Genomic DNA, 26165 nt, shown 5'->3' with positions numbered 1-26165 from the left:
TTTACATTTCGTGTTAAAAGCAAGTAAAAACACAAAACACAAAACAAGACCAGACTGAAATATATGGAATGAGTTTTAAAAGTACTGTGAGGCAGAGAGAAGAGGCAGATCAGTGGGTTTGTACATATGTTGCAGTGGAGGAGGCAGATTATTGGTCTTCAGAGAGGATCTTGGTGGCACAAGTAGATTATAGAGTCTGATGGAACCGTGGAGGAAGGACTTCCTGTACGCTTCCTGTCGACGACGAGGCTGGAGGAGTCTGGGTGAAGCTGCTCTACAACTTGTCAATTATCCTGCAGGCTCTCCCCCACTCTACACACACACATGTGGATCTAAATTGAGCACGTTGGTTGCAGTACTGCGGCTGGCCAGCAGGGGGAGCCACCCACCCACCTGTTCCCCGTGCCTCAGCGTTTCATCCAGTTTGGACCAGAACAGTAAATAGATCACTTGATAACCTTCAAATAACAACAACTCCACAGGCTTCCTCTGATTTAGTGTGTGTGTGTGTGTGCGTGTGTGTGTGTGTGTGTGTGTGTGTGTGTGTGTGTGTGTGTGTGTGTGTGTGTGTGTGTGTGTGTGTGTGTGTGTGTGTGTGTGTGTGTGTGTGTGTGTGTGTGTGTGTGTGTGTGTGTGTGTGTGTGTGTGTGTGTGTGTGTGTGAGAGAGATAATAACGTGAAGAAGAGTCCAGCACATGGCCGGGCTGGAGTGTTTGACCTCTGACCTCTGTAGTGTTTTGATGAGAGCCCGGGCGTGAGGAGGTTGAACCTCATCTTGAGAGACGTGTGTTTTCTGTGGAGATGAGCTGACAGCCAGACTGAATGATGTAGTGAGGAGCTCAGCCCAGCAGGGGGCAGCAGAGGGACACGGGAGACGCTCCAGTGGGAGGCCCACCGTCTCCAGGTACCAGCTGGAGCTGCAGGCTGAGGCTGGGCCTTCAGGGGTGTGCAGGAGGAGCAGGGGCCCTGTGTCTGGTGGCTACATGAATACATGTAGCCACCAGAGTAGATCAGGAGAACATTCATGTGACCATCACGACAACATTCATGTAACCATCAGTAGATCAGGAGAACATTCATGTAACCATCAGGAGAACATTCATGTAACCATCAGAGTATATCAGGGGAACATTCATGTAACCATCAGGACAACATTCATGTGACCATCAGGACAACATTCATGTAACCATCAGTAGATCAGGAGAACATTCATGTAACCATCAGGAGAACATTCATGTAACCATCAGAGTATATCAGGGGAACATTCATGTAACCATCAGGACAACATTCATGTGACCATCAGGACAACATTCATGTAACCATCAGTAGATCAGGAGAACATTCATGTAACCATCAGGAGAACATTCATGTAACCATCAGAGTATATCAGGGGAACATTCATGTAACCATCAGGACAACATTCATGTGACCATCAGGACAACATTCATGTAACCATCAGTAGATCAGGAGAACATTCATGTAACCATCAGGAGAACATTCATGTAACCATCAGAGTATATCAGGGGAACATTCATGTAACCATCAGGACAACATTCATGTGACCATCAGGACAACATTCATGTTCCCATCAGTAGATCAGGAGAACATTCATGTAACCATCAGGAGAACATTCATGTAACCATCAGAGTATATCAGGGGAACATTCATGTAACCATCAGGACAACATTCATGTGACCATCAGGACAACATTCATGTAACCATCAGTAGATCAAGAGAACATTCATGTAACCATCAGGAGAATATTCATGTAACCATCAGAGTATATCAGGGGAACATTCATGTAACCATCAGAACAACATTCATGTGATCATCAGGACAACATTCATGTAACCATCAGTAGATCAGGAGAACATTCATGTAACCATCAGGAGAACATTCATGTAACCATCAGAGTATATCAGGGGAACATTCATGTAACCATCAGGACAACATTCATGTGACCATCAGGACAACATTCATGTAACCATCAGTAGATCAGGAGAACATTCATGTAACCATCAGGAGAATATTCATGTAACCATCAGAGTATATCAGGGGAACAGTCATGTAACCATCAGGACAACATTCATGTGACCATCAGGACAACATTCATGTTCCCATCAGTAGATCAGGAGAACATTCATGTAACCATCAGGAGAACATTCATGTAACCATCAGGACAACATTCATGTTCCCATCAGTAGATCAGGAGAACATTCATGTAACCATCAGGAGAACATTCATGTAACCATCAGAGTATATCAGGGGAACATTCATGTAACCATCAGGACAACATTCATGTGACCATCAGGACAACATTCATGTAACCATCAGTAGATCAGGACAACATTCATGTAACCATCAGGAGAATATTCATGTAACCATCAGAGTATATCAGGGGAACAGTCATGTCACCATCAGGACAACATTCATGTGACCATCAGGACAACATTCATGTTCCCATCAGTAGATCAGGAGAACATTCATGTAACCATCAGGACAACATTCATGTGACCATCAGGACAACATTCATGTAACCATCAGTAGATCAGGAGAACATTCATGTAACCATCAGGAGAACATTCATGTAACCATCAGAGTATATCAGGGGAACATTCATGTAACCATCAGGACAACATTCATGTGACCATCAGGACAACATTCATGTAACCATCAGTAGATCAGGAGAACATTCATGTAACCATCAGGAGAATATTCATGTAACCATCAGAGTACATCAGGGGAACATTCATGTAACCATCAGGACAACATTCATGTGACCATCAGGACAACATTCATGTAACCATCAGTAGATCAGGAGAACATTCATGTAACCATCAGGAGAACATTCATGTAACCATCAGAGTATATCAGGGGAACATTCATGTAACCATCAGGACAACATTCATGTGACCATCAGGACAACATTCATGTTCCCATCAGTAGATCAGGAGAACATTCATGTAACCATCAGGAGAACATTCATGTAACCATCAGGACAACATTCATGTTCCCATCAGTAGATCAGGAGAACATTCATGTAACCATCAGGAGAACATTCATGTAGCCATCAGAGTACATCAGGGGAACAGTCATGTAACCATCAGGACAACATTCATGTGACCATCAGGACAACATTCATGTAACCATCAGTAGATCAGGAGAACATTCATGTAACCATCAGGAGAATATTCATGTAACCATCAGAGTATATCAGGGGAACAGTCATGTAACCATCAGGACAACATTCATGTAACCATCAGTAGATCAGGAGAACATTCATGTGACCATCAGGACAACATTCATGTGACCATCAGGACAACATTCATGTAACCATCAGTAGATCAGGACAACATTCATGTGACCATCAGGACAACATTCATGTGACCATCAGGAGAACATTCATGTAACCATCAGAGTATATCAGGGGAACATTCATGTAACCATCAGGACAACATTCATGTAACCATCAGTAGATCAGGAGAACATTCATGTAACCATCAGGAGAACATTCATGTGACCATCAGGACAACATTCATGTAACCATCAGTAGATCAGGACAACATTCATGTAACCATCAGTAGATCAGGAGAACATTCATGTAACCATCAGGAGAACATTCATGTAACCATCAGAGTATATCAGGGGAACATTCATGTAACCATCAGGACAACATTCATGTGACCATCAGGACAACATTCATGTAACCATCAGTAGATCAGGAGAACATTCATGTAACCATCAGGAGAACATTCATGTAACCATCAGAGTATATCAGGGGAACATTCATGTAACCATCAGGACAACATTCATGTGACCATCAGGACAACATTCATGTAACCATCAGTAGATCAGGAGAACATTCATGTAACCATCAGGAGAATATTCATGTAACCATCAGAGTATATCAGGGGAACAGTCATGTAACCATCAGGACAACATTCATGTGACCATCAGGACAACATTCATGTAACCATCAGTAGATCAGGAGAACATTCATGTGACCATCAGGAACACATTCATGTGACCATCAGGACAACATTCATGTAACCATCAGTAGATCCGGACAACATTCATGTAACCATCAGGTCAACATTCATGTGACCATCAGGACAACATTCATGTTCCCATCAGTAGATCAGGAGAACATTCATGTAACCATCAGGAGAACATTCATGTAACCATCAGAGTATATCAGGGGAACATTCATGTAACCATCAGGACAACATTCATGTGACCATCAGGACAACATTCATGTTCCTATCAGTAGATCAGGAGAACATTCATGTAACCATCAGGACAACATTCATGTAACCATCAGTAGATCAGGAGAACATTCATGTGACCATCAGGACAACATTCATGTGACCATCAGGACAACATTCATGTAACCATCAGTAGATCAGGACAACATTCATGTAACCATCAGGACAACATTCATGTGACCATCAGTAGATCAGGACAACATTCATGTGACCATCAGGACAACATTCATGTAACCATCAGTAGATCAGGAGAACATTCATGTGACCATCAGGAGAACATTCATGTGACCATCAGGACAACATTCATGTGATCATCAGTAGATCAGGACAACATTCATATAACCATCAGTAGATCAGGAGAACATTCATGTAACCATCAGGACAACATTCATGTGACCATCAGTAGATCAGGACAACATTCATGTAACCATCAGGAGAACATTCATGTAACCATCAGAGTAGATCAGGAGAACATTCATGTGACCATCAGTTGATCAGGACAACATTCATGTGACCATCAGGAGAACATCCATGTAACCCTCAGTAGATCAGGAGAACATTCATGTGACCATCAGGAGAACATTCATGTAACCATCAGGACAACATTCATGTACCCATCAGTAGCTCAGGAGAACATTCATGTGACCATCAGGAGAACATTCATGTAACCATCAGGACAACATTCATGTAACCATCAGTAGATCAGGAGGACATTCATGTGACCATCAGGAGAACATTCATGTAACCATCAGGACAACATTCATGTAACCATCAGTAGATCAGGAGAACATTAATGTAACCATCAGGAGAATATTCATGTAACCATCAGAGTATATCAGGGGAACAGTCATGTAACCATCAGGACAACATTCATGTGACCATCAGGACAACATTCATGTTCCCATCAGTAGATCAGGAGAACATTCATGTAACCATCAGGAGAACATTCATGTAACCATCAGGACAACATTCATGTTCCCATCAGTAGATCAGGAGAACATTCATGTAACCATCAGGAGAACATTCATGTAACCATCAGAGTATATCAGTGGAACATTCATGTAACCATCAGGACAACATTCATGTGACCATCAGGACAACATTCATGTAACCATCAGTAGATCAGGACAACATTCATGTAACCATCAGGAGAATATTCATGTAACCATCAGAGTATATCAGGAGAACATTCATGTAACCATGAGGACGACATTCATGTGACCATCAGGACAACATTCATGTAACCATCAGTAGATCAGGAGAACATTCATGTAACCATCAGGAGAACATTCATGTAACCATCAGAGTATATCAGGGGAACATTCATGTAACCATCAGGACAACATTCATGTGACCATCAGGACAACATTCATGTAACCATCAGTAGATCAGGAGAACATTCATGTAACCATCAGGAGAATATTCATGTAACCATCAGAGTACATCAGGGGAACATTCATGTAACCATCAGGACAACATTCATGTGACCATCAGGACAACATTCATGTAACCATCAGTAGATCAGGAGAACATTCATGTAACCATCAGGAGAACATTCATGTAACCATCAGAGTATATCAGGGGAACATTCATGTAACCATCAGGACAACATTCATGTGACCATCAGGACAACATTCATGTAACCATCAGTAGATCAGGAGAACATTCATGTAACCATCAGGAGAACATTCATGTAGCCATCGGGACAACATTCATGTTCCCATCAGTAGATCAGGAGAACATTCATGTAACCATCAGGAGAACATTCATGTAACCATCAGAGTACATCAGGGGAACAGTCATGTAACCATCAGGACAACATTCATGTGACCATCAGGACAACATTCATGTAACCATCAGTAGATCAGGAGAACATTCATGTAACCATCAGGAGAATATTCATGTAACCATCAGAGTATATCAGGGGAACAGTCATGTAACCATCAGGACAACATTCATGTGACCATCAGGACAACATTCATGTAACCATCAGTAGATCAGGAGAACATTCATGTGACCATCAGGACAACATTCATGTGACCATCAGGACAACATTCATGTAACCATCAGTAGATCAGGACAACATTCATGTGACCATCAGGACAACATTCATGTGACCATCAGGAGAACATTCATGTAACCATCAGAGTATATCAGGGGAACATTCATGTAACCATCAGGACAACATTCATGTAACCATCAGTAGATCAGGAGAACATTCATGTAACCATCAGGAGAACATTCATGTAACCATCAGAGTATATCAGGGGAACATTCATGTAACCATCAGGACAACATTCATGTGACCATCAGGACAACATTCATGTAACCATCAGTAGATCAGGAGAACATTCATGTAACCATCAGGAGAACATTCATGTAACCATCAGAGTATATCAGGGGAACATTCATGTAACCATCAGGACAACATTCATGTGACCATCAGGACAACATTCATGTAACCATCAGTAGATCAGGAGAACATTCATGTAACCATCAGGAGAACATTCATGTAACCATCAGAGTATATCAGGGGAACATTCATGTAACCATCAGGACAACATTCATGTGACCATCAGGACAACATTCATGTAACCATCAGTAGATCAGGAGAACATTCATGTAACCATCAGGAGAATATTCATGTAACCATCAGAGTATATCAGGGGAACAGTCATGTAACCATCAGGACAACATTCATGTGACCATCAGGACAACATTCATGTAACCATCAGTAGATCAGGAGAACATTCATGTAACCATCAGGAGAATATTCATGTAACCATCAGAGTACATCAGGGGAACATTCATGTAACCATCAGGACAACATTCATGTGACCATCAGGACAACATTCATGTAACCATCAGTAGATCAGGAGAACATTCATGTAACCATCAGGAGAACATTCATGTAACCATCAGAGTATATCAGGGGAACATTCATGTAACCATCAGGACAACATTCGTGTGACCATCAGGGTATATCAGGGGAACATTCATGTAACCATCAGGACAACATTCATGTAACCATCAGTAGATCAGGAGAACATTCATGTAACCATCAGAGTATATCAGGGGAACATTCATGTAACCATCAGGACAACATTCATGTGACCATCAGGACAACATTCATGTAACCATCAGTAGATCAGGAGAACATTCATGTAACCATCAGGAGAACATTCATGTAACCATCAGAGTATATCAGGGGAACATTCATGTAACCATCAGGACAACATTCATGTGACCATCAGGACAACATTCATGTAACCATCAGTAGATCAGGACAACATTCATGTAACCATCAGGAGAATATTCATGTAACCATCAGAGTATATCAGGAGAACATTCATGTAACCATCAGGACAACATTCATGTGACCATCAGGACAACATTCATGTAACCATCAGTAGATCAGGAGAACATTCATGTAACCATCAGGGGAACATTCATGTAACCATCAGAGTATATCAGGGGAACATTCATGTAACCATCAGGACAACATTCATGTGACCATCAGGACAACATTCATGTTCCCATCAGTAGATCAGGAGAACATTCATGTAACCATCAGGAGAACATTCATGTAACCATCAGGACAACATTCATGTTCCCATCAGTAGATCAGGAGAACATTCATGTAACCATCAGGAGAACATTCATGTAACCATCAGAGTACATCAGGGGAACAGTCATGTAACCATCAGGACAACATTCATGTGACCATCAGGACAACATTCATGTAACCATCAGTAGATCAGGAGAACATTCATGTAACCATCAGGAGAATATTCATGTAACCATCAGAGTATATCAGGGGAACAGTCATGTAACCATCAGGACAACATTCATGTGACCATCAGGACAACATTCATGTAACCATCAGTAGATCAGGAGAACATTCATGTGACCATCAGGACAACATTCATGTGACCATCAGGACAACATTCATGTAACCATCAGTAGATCAGGACAACATTCATGTGACCATCAGGACAACATTCATGTGACCATCAGGAGAACATTCATGTAACCATCAGAGTATATCAGGGGAACATTCATGTAACCATCAGGACAACATTCATGTAACCATCAGTAGATCAGGAGAACATTCATGTAACCATCAGGAGAACATTCATGTAACCATCAGAGTATATCAGGGGAACATTCATGTAACCATCAGGACAACATTCATGTGACCATCAGGACAACATTCATGTAACCATCAGTAGATCAGGAGAACATTCATGTAACCATCAGGAGAACATTCATGTAACCATCAGAGTATATCAGGGGAACATTCATGTAACCATCAGGACAACATTCATGTGACCATCAGGACAACATTCATGTAACCATCAGTAGATCAGGAGAACATTCATGTAACCATCAGGAGAACATTCATGTAACCATCAGAGTATATCAGGGGAACATTCATGTAACCATCAGGACAACATTCATGTGACCATCAGGACAACATTCATGTAACCATCAGTAGATCAGGAGAACATTCATGTAACCATCAGGAGAATATTCATGTAACCATCAGAGTATATCAGGGGAACAGTCATGTAACCATCAGGACAACATTCATGTGACCATCAGGACAACATTCATGTAACCATCAGTAGATCAGGAGAACATTCATGTGACCATCAGGAACACATTCATGTGACCATCAGGACAACATTCATGTAACCATCAGTAGATCAGGACAACATTCATGTAACCATCAGGTCAACATTCATGTGACCATCAGGACAACATTCATGTTCCCATCAGTAGATCATGAGAACATTCATGTAACCATCAGGAGAACATTCATGTAACCATCAGAGTATATCAGGGGAACATTCATGTAACCATCAGGACAACATTCATGTGACCATCAGGACAACATTCATGTTCCTATCAGTAGATCAGGAGAACATTCATGTAACCATCAGGACAACATTCATGTAACCATCAGTAGATCAGGAGAACATTCATGTGACCATCAGGACAACATTCATGTGACCATCAGGACAACATTCATGTAACCATCAGTAGATCAGGACAACATTCATGTAACCATCAGGACAACATTCATGTGACCATCAGTAGATCAGGACAACATTCATGTGACCATCAGGACAACATTAATGTAACCATCAGTAGACCAGGAGAACATTCATGTGACCATCAGGAGAACATTCATGTGACCATCAGGACAACATTCATGTGATCATCAGTAGATCAGGACAACATTCATATAACCATCAGTAGATCAGGAGAACATTCATGTAACCATCAGGACAACATTCATGTGACCATCAGTAGATCAGGACAACATTCATGTAACCATCAGGAGAACATTCATGTAACCATCAGAGTAGATCAGGAGAACATTCATGTGACCATCAGTTGATCAGGACAACATTCATGTGACCATCAGGAGAACATCCATGTAACCCTCAGTAGATCAGGAGAACATTCATGTGACCATCAGGAGAACATTCATGTAACCATCAGGACAACATTCATGTACCCATCAGTAGCTCAGGAGAACATTCATGTGACCATCAGGAGAACATTCATGTAACCATCAGGACAACATTCATGTAACCATCAGTAGATCAGGAGGACATTCATGTGACCATCAGGAGAACATTCATGTAACCATCAGGACAACATTCATGTAACCATCAGTAGATCAGGAGAACATTAATGTAACCATCAGGAGAACATTCATGTAGCCATCAGGAGAACATTCATGTGACCATCAGGACAACATTCATGTAACCATCAGTAGATCAGGAGAACATTCATGTAACCATCAGGACAACATTCATGTAACCATCAGGAGAACATTCATGTAGCCATCAGAGTAGATCAGGAGAACATTCATGTGACCATCAGTAGATCAGGACAACATTCATGTGACCATCAGGAGAACATTCATGTAACCATCAGAGTAGATCAGGAGAACATTCATGTGACCATCAGTAGATCAGGACAACATTCATGTAGCCATCAGGAGAACATTCATGTAACCATCAGAGTAGATCAGGAGAACATTCATGTAACCATCAGAGTAGATCAGGAGAACATTCATGTGACCATCAGAGTAGATCAGGAGAACATTCATGTGACCATCAGGAGACCATTCATGTGACCATCAGAGTAGATCAGGACAACATTCATGTGACCATCAGAGTAGATCAGGAGAACATTCATGTAACCATCAGAGTAGATCAGGAGAACATTCATGTGACCATCAGAGTAGATCAGGAGAACATTCATGTGACCATCAGGAGACCATTCATGTAACCATCAGTAGATCAGGAGAACATTCATGTAACCATTTAGAAATATTAAACCACGTGAGACGAAAAACTGACGCTGCTGAAACTGTTCATGTTCACTTGGTGAGATCGTATGAGATTAATTCATCAGACTGTGATTAATCACCGTCACTTAATAATGGCAAAATATCGGCCAGAGCTCAAGTTACCGCGGGGAGGTACTCCTGAAGACAAACCCAGAGTTAATCCTGAAGAGAAAACCAGAGTTAACTCTGAAGTTAATCCAGAAGAGAACCAGAATCCTCAAGATAACCTAAAAGGTGGAACTGCTGTCTGGGGACTCGTCACACTGTCACTTGGTTCACATCTAGTTAATCCTGAATCACATCTGGTTTGGACTGGGATTAGACCTGGTTCAGACCTGATCCAGACCCTGGATTAGACCTGGATTAGACCTGGTTCAGACCCTGGTTCAGACCCTGGATTAGACCTGGTTGAGACCTGGTTGAGACCCTGGATTAGACCTGGTTCAGACCCTGGATTAGACCTGGCTCAGACCTGGTTCAGACCCTGGATTAGACCTAGTTCAGACCCTGGATTAGACCTGATTCAGACCCTGAATTAGACCTGATCCAGACCTGGTTCAGACCTGATTCAGACCTGGTTCAGACCCTGGATTAGACCTGGTTCAGACCTGGATTAGACCTGGTTCAGCTCAGCCTGGTAATCCTGCAGACAGGACACAGATTACCCTTCACTTGGAGTTTCCTGGTCAACCCACACACATGGAGGCTGTAATCTGAGTAATCTCGGTTGAGTTGAGGATAATCTGAGGAGTTCCTCGTGAAGGGTTGAGTTGAGGATAATCTGAGGAGTTCCTCCTGAAGGGTTGAGTTGAGGATAATCTGAGGAGTTCCTCCTGAAGGGTTGAGTTGAGGATAATCTGAGGAGTTCCTCCTGAAGGGTTGAGTTGAGGATAATCTGAGGAGTTCCTCCTGAAGGGTTGAGTTGAGGATGATCTGAGGAGTTCCCCCTGAAGGGTTGAGTTGAGGATAATCTGAGGAGTTCCTCCTGAAGGGTGGAGTTGAGGATAATCTGAGGAGTTCCTCCTGAAGGGTGGAGTTGAGGATAATCTGAGGAGTTCCTCCTGAAGGGTGGAGTTGAGGATAATCTGAGGAGTTCCTCCTGAAGGGTGGAGTTGAGGATAATCTGAGGAGTTCCTCCTGAAAGGTTGAGTTGAGGATAATCTGAGGAGTTCCTCCTGAAGGGTTGAGTTGAGGATAATCTGAGGAGTTCCTCCTGAAGCGTGGAGTTGAGGATAATCTGAGGAGTTCCTCCTGAAGCGTGGAGTTGAGGATAATCTGAGGAGTTCCTTAATTCAACACATCTAGAAATGTCACTGTTTTCCAGAATGTTGGATGTAAACCAGACTTGAGGTTCTCTAGAATCCTCAGGAAATGAAAGTCCAGTTCTAGTTGTTGTTTGTCTCTAATGAAGCTTCCTGGAGAAGCTCCTCTTCACACTCGGACACTGTATACACAGTGAAGTGTTGGAGGCTGTTGCCATGGTGACTGAGGTGACGTTGGCCTGTTGCCATGGTGACTGAGGTGACGTTGGCTGTGTGTTGCAGGTTGTTCATCCTGGGCTCCTACGACAGAGAGACCTACGTCCACTGTACCCTGGAGCTGAGCAGCCAGCAGTGGAAGGAGAAGAGCCGCAGCTCCATCAAGCAGGTGTGCTCCTGGTGCTCCACCCTCCTCCACACTCCTCCACACTCCTCCTGGTGCTCCACCCTCCTCCACACTCCTCCACACTCCTCCTGGTGCTCCACCCTCCTCCACACTCCTCCACCCTCCTCCACACTCCTCCACACTCCTCCTGGTGCTCCACCCTCCTCCACACTCCTCCACACTCCTCCTGGTGCTCCACACTCCACACTCCTCCTGGTTCTCCACCCTCCTCCTGGTCCTCCACACTCCTCCACCCTCTTCCTGATTCTCCACCCTCCTCCACCCTCCTCCTGGTCCTCCATACTCCTCCACACTCCTCCTGGTGCTCCACCCTCCTCCACACTCCTTCTGGTCCTCCATACTCCTCCACCCTCCTCCTGGTGCTCCTCACTCCTCGACCCTCCTCCAGGTCCTCCACCCTCCACACTCCTCCTGGTCCTCCACCCTCCACACTCCTCCACCCACCACACTCCTCCACCCTCCACCCACCACACACCTCCACCCACCACACTCCTCCTGGTCCTCCACCCTCCACACTCCTCCACCCTCCACCCACCACACTCCTCCACACTCCTCCTGGTGCTCCTCACTCCTCCACCCTCCCCACTCCTCCACACTCCTCCACCCACCACACTCCTCCACCCTCCCCACTCCTCCTGGTCCTCCACCCACCACACTCCTCCACCCACCACACTCCTCCACCCACCTCCACAGTGCCAGGCCTCACAGGGAGAAGATGCAGACTCAGACCTGGTTGCTATGAGACCACAGTGCCCCCCCCCCCCCACCACCCCCCCCCCAGGGTTTCTCTCTGAACCACACCTCCACCTCCAGATCATAATGATGATTCCAGTTTGTTTGTAGGGAGACTCATGAAGCCTTCATCCTTCCTTCATCCTTCCTTCATCCTTCCTTCATCCTTCCTTCATCCTTCCTCCATCCTTCCTCCATCCTTCCTTCATCCTTCCTTCATCCTTCCTCCATCCTCCCTCCATCCTTCCTTCATCCTTCCTCCATCCTTCCTTCATCCTTCCTCCATCCTCCCTCCATCCTTCCTCCATCCTTCCTCCATCCTTCCTCCATCCTTCCTCCATCCTTCCTCCATCCTTCCTCCATCCTTCCTTCATCCTTCCTCCATCCTTCCTTCATCCTTCCTCCATCCTTCCTTCATCCTTCCTCCATCCTCCCTCCATCCTTCCTCCATCCTTCCTTCCTCCATCCTTCCTTCATCCTTCCTTCATCCTTCCTTCATCCTTCCTCCATCCTTCCTTCATCCTTCCTCCATCCTCCCTCCATCCTTCCTCCATCCTTCCTCCATCCTTCCCCCATCCTTCCCCCATCCTTCCTCCATCCTTCCTTCATCCTTCCTCCATCCTTCCTCCATCCTTCCTTCATCCTTCCTCCATCCTTCCTTCCTTCATCCTTCCTCCATCCTTCCTGTGGTTCTCATCACTTTGTCCCTCCGCTGACATTTTGAGTGTCCAAGCAGATTTTCTTCCAGGTCCCTCTGGCAAATCTTTTCTAATTGCTGCAATCTGGAGATCCTCCAGTGATCACATCAGTGATCACATCAGTGATCACATCAGTGATCACATCAGCGATCACATCAGTGATGACATCAGTGATGACATCAGTGATGACATCAGGCGTGTCTGGAAGTGACTAATGAGCGTTCTCCAGGGAAATGTCAGCTGTAATGACTGTGGCTCCAGACGCTCCTGCTGACATTTTAGCGGCTCAGAGATAATGTGTATTGTGTCCAGCAGTAATTGTCCTGTTTTCTTCTGCTGCGTTGAATGACTGGGCAGTGGACTGAGTGCCCAGCAGGGGGCAGCAGTGCCCCGCTCCACTGGAGGCCAGTAGAAACTACAGTTCAGGTTGAAGAGCTGCCCCGTGTTGAGGACGTTTGTTTAGTTCCGTCAAGAGAGACTGAACCCCCCAGTGGTGGTGCTCTTCCTCCCCCTGGACTGGCTGGAACCCCACCCTGGCTCTACCGCTCCACCTGGACCGGCTGGAACCCCACCCTGGCTCTCCACCCTGGAACCCCACCCTGGAACCACACCCTGGCTCTCCACCCTGGAACCCCACCCTGGCTCTCCACCCTGGCTCCACCTGCACTTTGGCCTTTTCACCCTTTTGGTTCCTCCACTGATGTAAAACAAGATTTAGAGAGAAGAAAGCAGCGCTGCAGCCACACAGCCTGGTTTGTAGGAAGGTTCTCATGTTGGAGTCCAGCTCCTGAGAGCTGAGGAGAACACAGTCCTCTGCTCCATCGTTCCCACTGCTCCACCGTCGTCCCACTGCTCCACCGTCGTCCCACTGCTCCACCGTCGTCCCACTGCTCCACCACGTCGTCCCACTGCTCCACCGTCGTCCCACTGCTCCACCGTCGTCCCACTGCTCCACCACGTCGTCCCACTGCTCCACCGTCGTCCCACTGCTCCACCGTCGTCCCACTGCTCCACCACGTCGTCCCACTGCTCCACCGTCGTCCCACTGCTCCACCGTCGTCCCACTGCTCCACCGTCGTCCCACTGCTCCACCACGTCGTCCCACTGCTCCACCACGTCGTCCCGCTGCTCCACCACGTCGTCCCGCTGCTCCACCACGTCGTCCCGCTGCTCCACTTCAAAGCTCTTGTTTGTGTGAAGGAGCTCTCAGAATGCAGATTGGTGACATTTGAGTGGATTTATCAGGCGGCGCAGCGCCGAGCCCAGCAGGCCTCTGTAGTCCGGATCAAAGACCAGACCGTCTGGGAAAGGTCAACTCTTCCTCACCCTCTTCCTCTTCCTCACCCTCTTCCTCTTCCTGATGACCGTCTGAAAGCAGCTCCTCGTCTACAGCCCGACTCACATTTTCAATATATGCATGTTCCCCCTGTCTGCCCCCCAGGAGGGGCAATAAGAGCCCTCAGACCAGGTCTACCCCCCAGGAGGGGCAATAAGAGCCCTCAGACCAGGTCTGCCCCCCAGGAGGGGCAATAAGAGCCCTCAGACCAGGTCTGCCCCCCAGGAGGGGCAATATGAGCCCTCAGACCAGGTCTGCCCCCCAGGAGGGGCAATAAGAGCCCTCAGACCAGGTCTACCCCCCAGGAGGGGCAATAAGAGCCCTCAGACCAGGTCTACCCCCCAGGAGGGGCAATAAGAGCCCTCAGACCAGGTCTGCCCCCCAGGAGGGGCAATAAGAGCCCTCAGACCAGGTCTGCCCCCCAGGAGGGGCAATAAGAGCCCTCAGACCAGGTCTGCCCCCCAGGAGGGGCAATAAGAGCCCTCAGACCAGGTAATTGTTCTGGATTGTATTGGATTAGTTTCGACCTCATTGCTGGTTGGTGCAGCAATGAGGTCGAAACTAAGGGTGTCCAGTGTGTCTCCAGTGTGTCTCCAGTGTGTCTCCAGTGTGTCTCCAGTGAAACGGTCTCTTTAGACTGACCCAGGACCAGCGCAGCTCTCAAAGGTCACTGGAGGTCACATGGTTGTACAAAGCAGCAGATCTGGTTTTGCGTCAGCTGATGCAATAACAGATCATTGTGTGGCGGCGAGAAGCCCTGAATCCTCTGTTGAATCTCAACGTCTGTCTGAACCATGACGTTTCAGCTTCTTTCTGTTTCACTCATGCCGACTGTTGGTGAACAATCAAGCACTAATTGAATCTGGAGGAGAATCAAGTGGGAATCAGGTTCAGAGTTGTGTCCTGAAGAATAATGGAAGCAGCTGTTGTCTTGTCTCCAGCAGAGGAACAGCTTTGTAGTAAACACAACAACATCCTGTCGGTTACGTCATTTATTATATTTGTATTGTATTTATAATTCAACTTCTGGTGGCGGCATTCTCCTGCTCTGCTCTCCTCCAGGAGTTTCTTTGATATGGTGATTATTCAGGTGACGGAGAATCTCCTCCCGCCTGACCAGGGCTTTGTGGAGGTGGAGGTGGAGGTGGTGGTGGTGGTGGTGGTGGTGGTTGTTGATGTTGTGGTGCAGTCTTGGTGGTCGACTGCACCTGGGGGGAGGACGATGTGTCACATGGACCCACAGGTGGAGGAGAATATCTACGTCACATGGACCCACAGGTGGAGGAGAATATCTACGTCACATGGACCAACAGGTGGAGGAGAATATCTACGTCACATGGACCCACAGGTGGAGGAGAATATCTACGTCACATGGACCCACAGGTGGAGGAGAATATCTACGTCACATGGACCCACAGGTGGAGGAGAATATCTACGTCACATGGACCCACAGGTGGAGGAGAATATCTACGTCACATGGACCCACAGGTGGAGGAGAATATCTACGTCACATGGACCCACAGGTGGAGGAGAATATCTACGTCACATGGACCAACAGGTGGACAATATCTACGTCACATGGACCAACAGGGTGGAGGACGATGTCTACATCACATGGACCAACAGGGTGGAGGACGATGTCTACATCACATGGACCAACAGGGTGGAGGACGATATCTACGTCACATGGATCCTTGCAGACCCAGCAGACAGGGAAAGTATGACTTTTGTCTTCAAGCTGTTGCAGGTGACGTAGCATCGAGGTGGAGGCTCTGCCTGGACTCTGTCCACACCCTAACCCCCCCCAAAGAGACCCTCTGCTACCCAGAAGCCCCTGGCTGCGCCGTTGATGGGCGGAGTCAAGGCTGACGTGGGTTTGTGGGAGACGTGCTTGGCAGCGTGTGGTGAAGGCCGATTCTTCTTCCAGCTCTCCAACTGAACTCTGCTGCTGCTGCACTGTGGAAACTAAGGAGCACTCATCCCGGAATCATGTTCAGCTTGGAGCCTCGCTGCTGTAGGAGCTCCACAGCTCCTGAACACGTCAGAGGGCGGAGTTACGTGGTGCACCTGAAGGCATCACTCAGCTCCTGCAGTTAAAACCAGACCAACATGGCGGCTCAGACACAAACTGTCTTATTAGTGAAACAGTTCAGAGGAACGTTTTGATCATTGGAAGCTGCAGTTGAAAAGTTGAAACGCTGCTTCCCTGATGTGGGGGGCGTGGCCTGCTGTGGGGGCGTGGCCTGCTGTGAGAGACATGCCTGCACTGCATGGACCCACAAGACCTGATCCACTGTATGGACTGGGGTGGGCCGGGGGGGGCAGCTTGGGTAAACACTGTTGTTGAATGTTTAAACACCTGCGCGTGTGTGTGTGTGTGTGTGTGTGTGTGTGTGTGTGTGTGTGTGTGTGTGTGTGTGTGTGTGTGTGTGTGTGTGTGTGTGTGTGTGTGTGTGTGTGTGTGTGTGTGTGTGTGTGTGTGTGTGTGTGTGTGTGTGTGTGTGTGTGTGTGTGTGTGTGTGTGTGTGTGTGTGTGTTCCCACATCTGATGGTGACATTCAAAGTGTTGACTTGTAGCATTTCTACCTGCAGTTACAGTACACACACACACACACACACACACACACACACACACACACACACACACACACACACACACACACACACAAACCTTTCCCATTGCAGTGGTTGTTTGATGTTCCACTCAGAGCGTCTTTGTGTCTTTAATCTGCTCTGTACACCTGATGAAAGACACACACACACACACACACACACACACACACACACACACACACACCCCTACCTCCATTGAGTCATGGGTGTCTGAAGTAACAGACGGCCTCGTTCTCTCTTCCTATATTCTAGATTACAAACCGAATTCTGGCTTTGCTGATAAACTAATTTGATAATCTGCAGTAGATTTAATCCACTGGTTGTGCACTGACCTTGGTTTTACTCAGGGTTGTGGAAGTAAAGCCTGTAAAACCAATGAAAACGATTAATGAAGTGAAAAAACCTCACTTACTAAAAATAGCATTTTTATGTATTTTTATATAAGCTATTCAGTGTTTTGGTTCTTAAGTCCTTAAATGACTGTTAAATGATGTTTTGCAGAATTGTCTTTGATTATACCAGTAGATACTATTTTCCTATTAAAAAAAAGTCTTAAGTATTATTTGAATTCTATCATATTTTGTGTTGTATTAATTTAGCTTTCATGAGAAAAGCAAGTCAAAATCCAGGAGTTTTTTTACGGTGCAAGAGTTGTTTATGTTTACATTATTTGCACAACTTGTATAAATGAAAATATGTTCAGAAAGGTTTTTAAGCCACATGTTGCTCGTCTTCACAAGTGGCTGTCTGTCGTCCGGAAAACCAAAAACCAAGGGGCCCGAACAGGAGCCTCGGAGTCCTGGCTTTAGGCAGGAACTGGTGTTTTGGGTGTCCAGCCAAACATTCTGGGTGTCCAGGATGTATCTGGTCAGAGACCAGTGTGTGGGGGTGTGGCGGTGGTGTCCCGGTTCCACTTGTACTCCAAACTTCACTACCTGTACTTGTTTCCCCCCTGTAGTTTGACGCTGCTTCTCTCTGCAGCCTGAACTGAGCAGCTCTGAAGTGTGAACTAGTTCCTCTTCTCCTCTCATGAGTTCTTAGTTCTCTCAGAACTCCTCCAGCTCAGTCCGTCTGTCACACTGGATCACTGCTGAGGGAACAAGCGTCACTCTCAATACTTGGACAGTTTGGAAATGAAAGATTAGATAGATCAAAGGCCTATAGAGTTAAAAGCACCTGTGGATTCTGCAGATAGAATTCCTCAACTTCTTGGAAGCTAAATTCTTCTAAATTCATCAGGATGAGTCAGAATGAAGAACCAATCAGAGGCCGTCTTTCAAAACGTATAAACCACATGGTATGAACTGACCAATCACGTTGCTCGTTGCTGGACGTAATACAAACAGGAAGTCTCGAGATGATAATTCACTATATTTTGGTGAAGAAAGATGAATTTAGACCATACGGTGACAAGTCGTGAGGATGTTCTAGACAGATCTAGAGGATTTGAGCAACACGTCTGATGTCTTCAGCCGTCTTTTCTGAGCATTGAGCGTCCAGATGACGGCTGAGCCATGCTTGGACCTTGGAGCACAGCGTAGCTTCCAGCCGACGCACTTCCTGCTTTTTATTTTCCAGAACATTCAGACAAAGTGCGCTGGAGGAGCACTGCTGTCTGTAGCTCCCCCTGGTGGAGGGAGGCAGCGTGACAGTTGAGCTGCACTTGGCGTACAAGACGCCCGACGTGAATTCAACCCAACTCTGAATGTTTCTAGACAAGAAGTTTCATATTTCCTGGTTTTGATGAGTTCTGCACCGGAAACCTTCTACTTCTCCGCCACTTTGTGACAAACTGAGCTACTGACCTGAGCCTGTCGGTACTTTTCACGTTCCCATCTGCTGGACAAAGGAATGTCTGTCCACACAGTGAGGGTCCTTCTAAAAGATTAATGTCCAGTTAATTCAAGCTGTCGTAGTCGACATGATTTCAGTTTAATGGATTCCATCCTCTCTCCTCCTCTGAAGTAAAGAACATTCTTCTTCATCTGACATTTCTCCAGGCCTTCGGTGTGGAAACAATGATGTGATTATATTTGTTCTTCCTCTAATGAATTAATAACAAAACCTAGAGGCACAGAATCACATGGTGAAGATGCACATCCAGCCATAATCAGATATTACCTCGGGGAGACCTTTGTCACAGTGATGGCAGCAGGTGACACATGCATCATCTATTTCCGCTTTAGCTGCCAATTACAGGTCCGTTCTGAATGTGTGTGTCAGCAGCTGATCGCCCGGACACACACACACACACACACACACACACACACACACACACACACACACACACACACACACACACACACACACACACACACACACACACACACACCCAGGACACGAGAGGCTGTTTGTTTCTAATATCCATTCTCGCGATCGATCCAGCCCACAAGAACGTGGCTGGAGCGGCGGCGGCGTGCCTGACCGGCCGGGCGGCGGCCACATTACCACGCCACGCCGCGCTCGGGGGGGGATGTGGGACTCGCCACCTTGTCGGCGTCTTTCATTAAAGGAGAAATGAGCAGGTTGAAGCTCGTCACTGCAGATAATCTCCTGTCTGAAGGTACCGACCTGCAGACTGTCGGCTCAGGACAGGACTTCACTTGATGAACGGAATGTTTTGGTATTTCTCTTTATATATATATATATAGTTCACTTCACTTTGGACTCGATTCCATATTTATATAGTTCTATAGCTTCAGTCTTCTCCAAAAATATTCATTCCTCCACGTCTTGACATGAAATCTTGGTTTTAATCTCCACTTTTTCCTTTTCGTGAGGATTTCTTCTAAAACATGGTCGCGGTGAAAGGAAAGGTGAAGAAACCAACGTGTGAAATGTTTCACATTATCATGTTCGATGTCTGAGGTGGAAAAGAACCTGAAAGCCTCAGTCCAACTTCTACACACTCCAATCTGATCGGTCCGAACTAAACTGCGGCGTTTCATGGTTTTCCTGCTTTCGTTTTCAAAATGACGTGCGTTTCCACATAAACGGCAGACATGTTAAACCATGTAGTTCTCATGTTGGTCCGCCAGTTGGTTCTGTTGCTACCGTAGATATGAAACACTAGATGCCTCATGGCCCTGCCTGTGACGTGTCTCCAGCGCCGCCATCTTGGGGTGATCTCCCGCTCATGCTAAACATGAAGATGCTAGGCCAGATCATCCACAACAACGCCTGGAGCGCAGCTGCTGGTAGACTGTATCTAGTGTTTATACATCTATGGTTGTGAGTTTTAGTACTGAATACACACAAACCCCTTACTTCATGCTTCTTTGAATGTGTTTGAGATGTCAAATGAAAACGTCTCACTGCATGTCCTCTCCTCCGTCCACACGAGCTGAAACCATCTTTCTCTGGTCTTTCTTAAAAGACCTGTTGTCCAACAGTCACCATGAACACGGCTCAAAGTGATGTCGTACATATGATTGGTGAAAACATGGACCGTTGTGTTGTGGGCGGGGCCTCCGTTTGGCTGTGATGCTAATGCGGCTAGCTACAGGTGATCCGTGTTGGGACAGCAACTCAGACGGAGCAACACGTTGCAAACAAACTTAGCAGTTACCTCTCTGTCTGTCCTCTGAGTGTCTGTCCTCTGAGTGTCTGTCCTCTGAGTGTCTGTCCTCTGAGTGTCTGTCCTCTGTCCGTCCTCTGAGTGTCTGTCCTCTGTCCGTCCTCTGAGTGTCTGTCCTCTGAGTGTCTGTCCTCTGAGTGTCTGTCCTCTGAGTGTCCGTCCTCTGAGTGTCCGTCCTCTGAGTGTCTGTCCTCTGTCCGTCCTCTAAGTGTCCATCCTCTGAGTGTCTGTCCTCTGCCCGTCCTCTGAGTGTCTGTCCTCTAAGTGTCCGTCCCCTGAGTGTCCGACCTCTGAGTGTCTGTCCTCTGTCCGTCCTCTGAGTGTCCGTCCTCTGAGTGTCCGTCCTCTGTCCGTCCTCTAACTGTCCGTCCTCTGAGTGTCTGTCCTCTGTCCGTCCTCTGTGTGTCTGTCCTGTGTCCGTCCTCTGAGTGTCTGTCCTCTGTCCGTCCTCTGAGTGTCTGTCCTCTGAGTGCCTGTCCTCTGTCCGTCCTCTGAGTGTCCGTCCTCTGAGTGTCTGTCCTCTGAGTGTCTGTCCTATGTCCGTCCTCTGAGTGTCTGTCCTCTGAGTGTCCGTCCTCTGTCCGTCCTCTGAGTGTCTGTCCTCTGAGTGTCTGTCCTCTGTCCGTCCTCTGAGTGTCTGTCCTCTGAGTGTCTGTCTTCTGAGTGTCCGTCCTCTGAGTGTCCGTCTTCTGTCCGTCCTCTAAGTGTCTGTCCTCTGTCCGTCCTCTAAGTGTCCGTCCTCTGAGTGTCTGTCCTCTGTCCGTCCTCTGAGTGTCCGTCCTCTGAGTGTCCGTCCTCTGTCCATCCTCTAAGTGTCCGTCCTCTGAGTGTCTGTCCTCTGTCCGTCCTCTGAGTGTCTGTCCTCTGTCCGTCCTCTAAGTGTCCGTCCTCTAAGTGTCCGTCCTCTGAGTGTCTGTCCTCTGTCCATCATCTCTCTGTCTGTTCTTTGTCCTCTGTTCTCTCTGTCCAAACTCTGAGTGTCCATCCTCTTTGTCTGTCCTAGCTATTCTCTGTCTGTCCCCCCATCTCTTTCCTCTCTCTGTCCTCTGTTTGTCTGTCCTCTCTGCCCATCCTCTGAATGTCCATCCCCTCTGTCTGCCCTCTGTCCATCCTCTGTCTGTCCTCTGTCCTCTGTCCATCCCCTCTGTCCCAGGCAGTCTCAGCTGACGTGCTGGGTTCCGTCTGGTTTTCCTCTGCTGTCTTCCTCTGATCCAGACTGATGTTACAACCAGATTATATAGAACTTCTTCTTCTGCTGCACAAAAATGACATTATGTGGGACGTTCTGGACGAGCAAACCCAATCAAGAGTTTATTCTCAACTGGCCAGAGGACAAGTTTTAGTGATGAGCGAGCTTTGCCACGGAGCTCTCTTCTGATCGGATTCCCAGTAATGTGGATGCTTTGAATAAACTCCAGTGTAACCTGTGAGCTGATCTGCCAGATTTATTTTTTCAAGCACCATGGCCCCACAATGGGTCTTCATTGAATCCATCTTCGTCTTTGTTGTTTGACTGACGAATTCACTTTCACTCCCATTTTTATGTAACTTGATGCTCGACTCTTCACCTCGTATCATGAAGGTTTTTCTCCCACCCTTGTCTTTATCACACTTTTAACTGAAATTATTTTAATGAAGTTTAAATATAGTTCATGTTTGTTGTTTGAACACAGTGTGTTTGAAACCACTGAGTGTAATCCTGCTTTCCTCCATGAGGAGAGGTCTGAAGGCAGCTGCTTGGGAAGTCCAGCCTTGTTTACTGAAATCAGGCGAGAGAATGTGGAAATGTGAGTGGATGTGTGGCGGTGAGACGGCGGTGAAGTGGTGAGACGACGGTACAGTGGTGAGACGGCGGTGAAGTGGTGAGACAGTGGTGAGACGGCGGTGAAGTGGTGAGACAGTGGTGAGACGGCGGTGAAGTGGTGAGACAGTGGTGAGACGGCGGTGAAGTGGTGAGACGGCGGTGAAGTGGTGAGACGGCGGTGAAGTGGTGAGACAGTGGTGAGACGACGGTGATGTGGTGAGACGGCGGTGAAGTGGTGAGACAGTGGTGAGACGGCGGTGAAGTGGTGAGAAAGTGGTGAGACGGCGGTGAAGTGGTGAGACAGTGGTGAGACGGCGGTGAAGTGGTGAGACGACGGTACAGTGGTGAGACGGCGGTGAAGTGGTGAGACAGTGGTGAGACGGCGGTGAAGTGGTGAGACAGTGGTGAGACGGCGGTGAAGTGGTGAGACGGCGGTGAAGTGGTGAGACGGCGGTGAAGTGGTGAGACGACGGTGATGTGGTGAGACGGCGGTGAAGTGGTGAGACAGTGGTGAGACGGCGGTAAAGTGGTGAGGAAGTGGTGAGACGGCGGTGAAGTGGTGAGACAGTGGTGAGACGGCGGTGAAGTGGTGAGACGACGGTACAGTGGTGAGACGGCGGTGAAGTGGTGAGACAGTGGTGAGACGGCGGTGAAGTGGTGAGACAGTGGTGAGACGGCGGTGAAGTGGTGAGACAGTGGTGAGACGGCGGTGAAGTGGTGAGACAGTGGTGAGACGGCGGTGAAGTGGTGAGACGGCGGTGAAGTGGTGAGACAGTGGTGAGACGACGGTGATGTGGTGAGACGGCGGTGAAGTGGTGAGACAGTGGTGAGATGGCGGTGAAGTGGTGAGGAAGTGGTGAGACGGCGGTGAAGTGGTGAGACAGTGGTGAGACGGCGGTGAAGTGGTGAGACGGCGGTGAAGTGGTGAGACGGCGGTGAAGTGGTGAGACAGTGGTGAGACGGCGGTGAAGTGGTGAGACGGCGGTGAAGTGGTGAGACAGTGGTGAGACGACGGTGATGTGGTGAGACGGCGGTGAAGTGGTGAGACAGTGGTGAGACGGCGGTGAAGTGGTGAGACAGTGGTGAGACGACAGTGAAGTGGTGAGACGGCGGTGAAGTGGTGAGACAGTGGTGAGACGGCGGTGAAGTGGTGAGACGGCGGTGAAGTGGTGAGACGACGGTGAAGTGGTGAGACGGCGGTGAAGTGGTGAGACAGTGGCGAGACGACGGTGAAGTGGTGAGACGGCGGTGAAGTGGTGAGACGACGGTGAAGTGGTGAGACGGCGGTGAAGTGGTGAGACGACGGTGAAGTGGTGAGACGGCGGTGAAGTGGTGAGACAGTGGTGAGACGGCGGTGAAGTGGTGAGACGGCGGTGAAGTGGTGAGACAGTGGCGAGACGACGGTGAAGTGGTGACAGTGGTGAGACGGCGGTGAAGTGGTGAGACGACGGTGAAGTGGTGAGACGGCGGTGAAGTGGTGAGACAGTGGTGAGACGGCGGTGAAGTGGTGAGACAGTGGTGAGACGGCGGTGAAGTGGTGAGACAGTGGTGAGACGGCGGTGAAGTGGTGAGACGGCGGTAAAGTGGTGAGACAGTGGTGAGACGACGGTGATGTGGTGAGACGGCGGTGAAGTGGTGAGACAGTGGTGAGACGGCGGTGAAGTGGTGAGAAAGTGGTGAGACGGCGGTGAAGTGGTGAGACAGTGGTGAGACGGCGGTGAAGTGGTGAGACGACGGTACAGTGGTGAGACGGCGGTGAAGTGGTGAGACAGTGGTGAGACGGCGGTGAAGTGGTGAGACAGTGGTGAGACGGCGGTGAAGTGGTGAGACGGCGGTGAAGTGGTGAGACGGCGGTGAAGTGGTGAGACGACGGTGATGTGGTGAGACGGCGGTGAAGTGGTGAGACAGTGGTGAGACGGCGGTAAAGTGGTGAGGAAGTGGTGAGACGGCGGTGAAGTGGTGAGACAGTGGTGAGACGGCGGTGAAGTGGTGAGACGACGGTACAGTGGTGAGACGGCGGTGAAGTGGTGAGACAGTGGTGAGACGGCGGTGAAGTGGTGAGACAGTGGTGAGACGGCGGTGAAGTGGTGAGACAGTGGTGAGACGGCGGTGAAGTGGTGAGACAGTGGTGAGACGGCGGTGAAGTGGTGAGACGGCGGTGAAGTGGTGAGACGACGGTGATGTGGTGAGACGGCGGTGAAGTGGTGAGACAGTGGTGAGATGGCGGTGAAGTGGTGAGGAAGTGGTGAGACGGCGGTGAAGTGGTGAGACAGTGGTGAGACGGCGGTGAAGTGGTGAGACGGCGGTGAAGTGGTGAGACGGCGGTGAAGTGGTGAGACAGTGGTGAGACGGCGGTGAAGTGGTGAGACGGCGGTGAAGTGGTGAGACAGTGGTGAGACGACGGTGATGTGGTGAGACGGCGGTGAAGTGGTGAGACAGTGGTGAGACGGCGGTGAAGTGGTGAGACAGTGGTGAGACGACAGTGAAGTGGTGAGACGGCGGTGAAGTGGTGAGACAGTGGTGAGACGGCGGTGAAGTGGTGAGACGGCGGTGAAGTGGTGAGACGACGGTGAAGTGGTGAGACGGCGGTGAAGTGGTGAGACAGTGGCGAGACGACGGTGAAGTGGTGAGACGGCGGTGAAGTGGTGAGACGACGGTGAAGTGGTGAGACGGCGGTGAAGTGGTGAGACGACGGTGAAGTGGTGAGACGGCGGTGAAGTGGTGAGACAGTGGTGAGACGGCGGTGAAGTGGTGAGACGGCGGTGAAGTGGTGAGACAGTGGCGAGACGACGGTGAAGTGGTGACAGTGGTGAGACGGCGGTGAAGTGGTGAGACGGCGGTGAAGTGGTGAGACAGTGGCGAGACGACTGTGAAGTGGTGAGATGGCGGTGAAGTGGTGAGACGGCGGTGAAGTGGTGAGACAGTGGCGAGACGGCGGTGAAGTGGTGAGACAGTGGCGAGACGACGGTGAAGTGGTGAGACGACGGTGAAGTGGTGAGACGACGGTGAAGTGAGACGGCGGTGAAGTGGTGAGACGGCGGTGAAGTGGTGAGACGGCGGTGAAGTGGTGAGGAAGTGGTGAGACAGTGGTGAGACGACAGTGAA

The 26165-nt window shown here is 48.1% G+C and overlaps 1 protein-coding gene across 1 annotated transcript in view; it reads left to right on the top strand.

Annotated features, from left to right (window-relative positions):
• The window catches only part of pdzd8 (PDZ domain containing 8), a 63977-nt gene that overhangs the window by 18799 nt on the left and 19013 nt on the right, over nt 1–26165 (top strand). Inside the window, exon 3 of the mRNA XM_080508170.1 lies at nt 12180–12282. Coding sequence (XP_080364296.1) covers nt 12180–12282 — 103 coding nt within the window. The remainder of the gene's footprint in view (nt 1–12179; nt 12283–26165) is intronic.

This window comes from Blennius ocellaris (assembly GCF_963422515.1).
Source record: "Blennius ocellaris genome assembly, chromosome: 13".
NCBI classification, from domain to species: domain Eukaryota; kingdom Metazoa; phylum Chordata; class Actinopteri; order Blenniiformes; family Blenniidae; genus Blennius; species Blennius ocellaris.
This window is presented reverse-complemented; position numbering and strand designations above follow the sequence as displayed.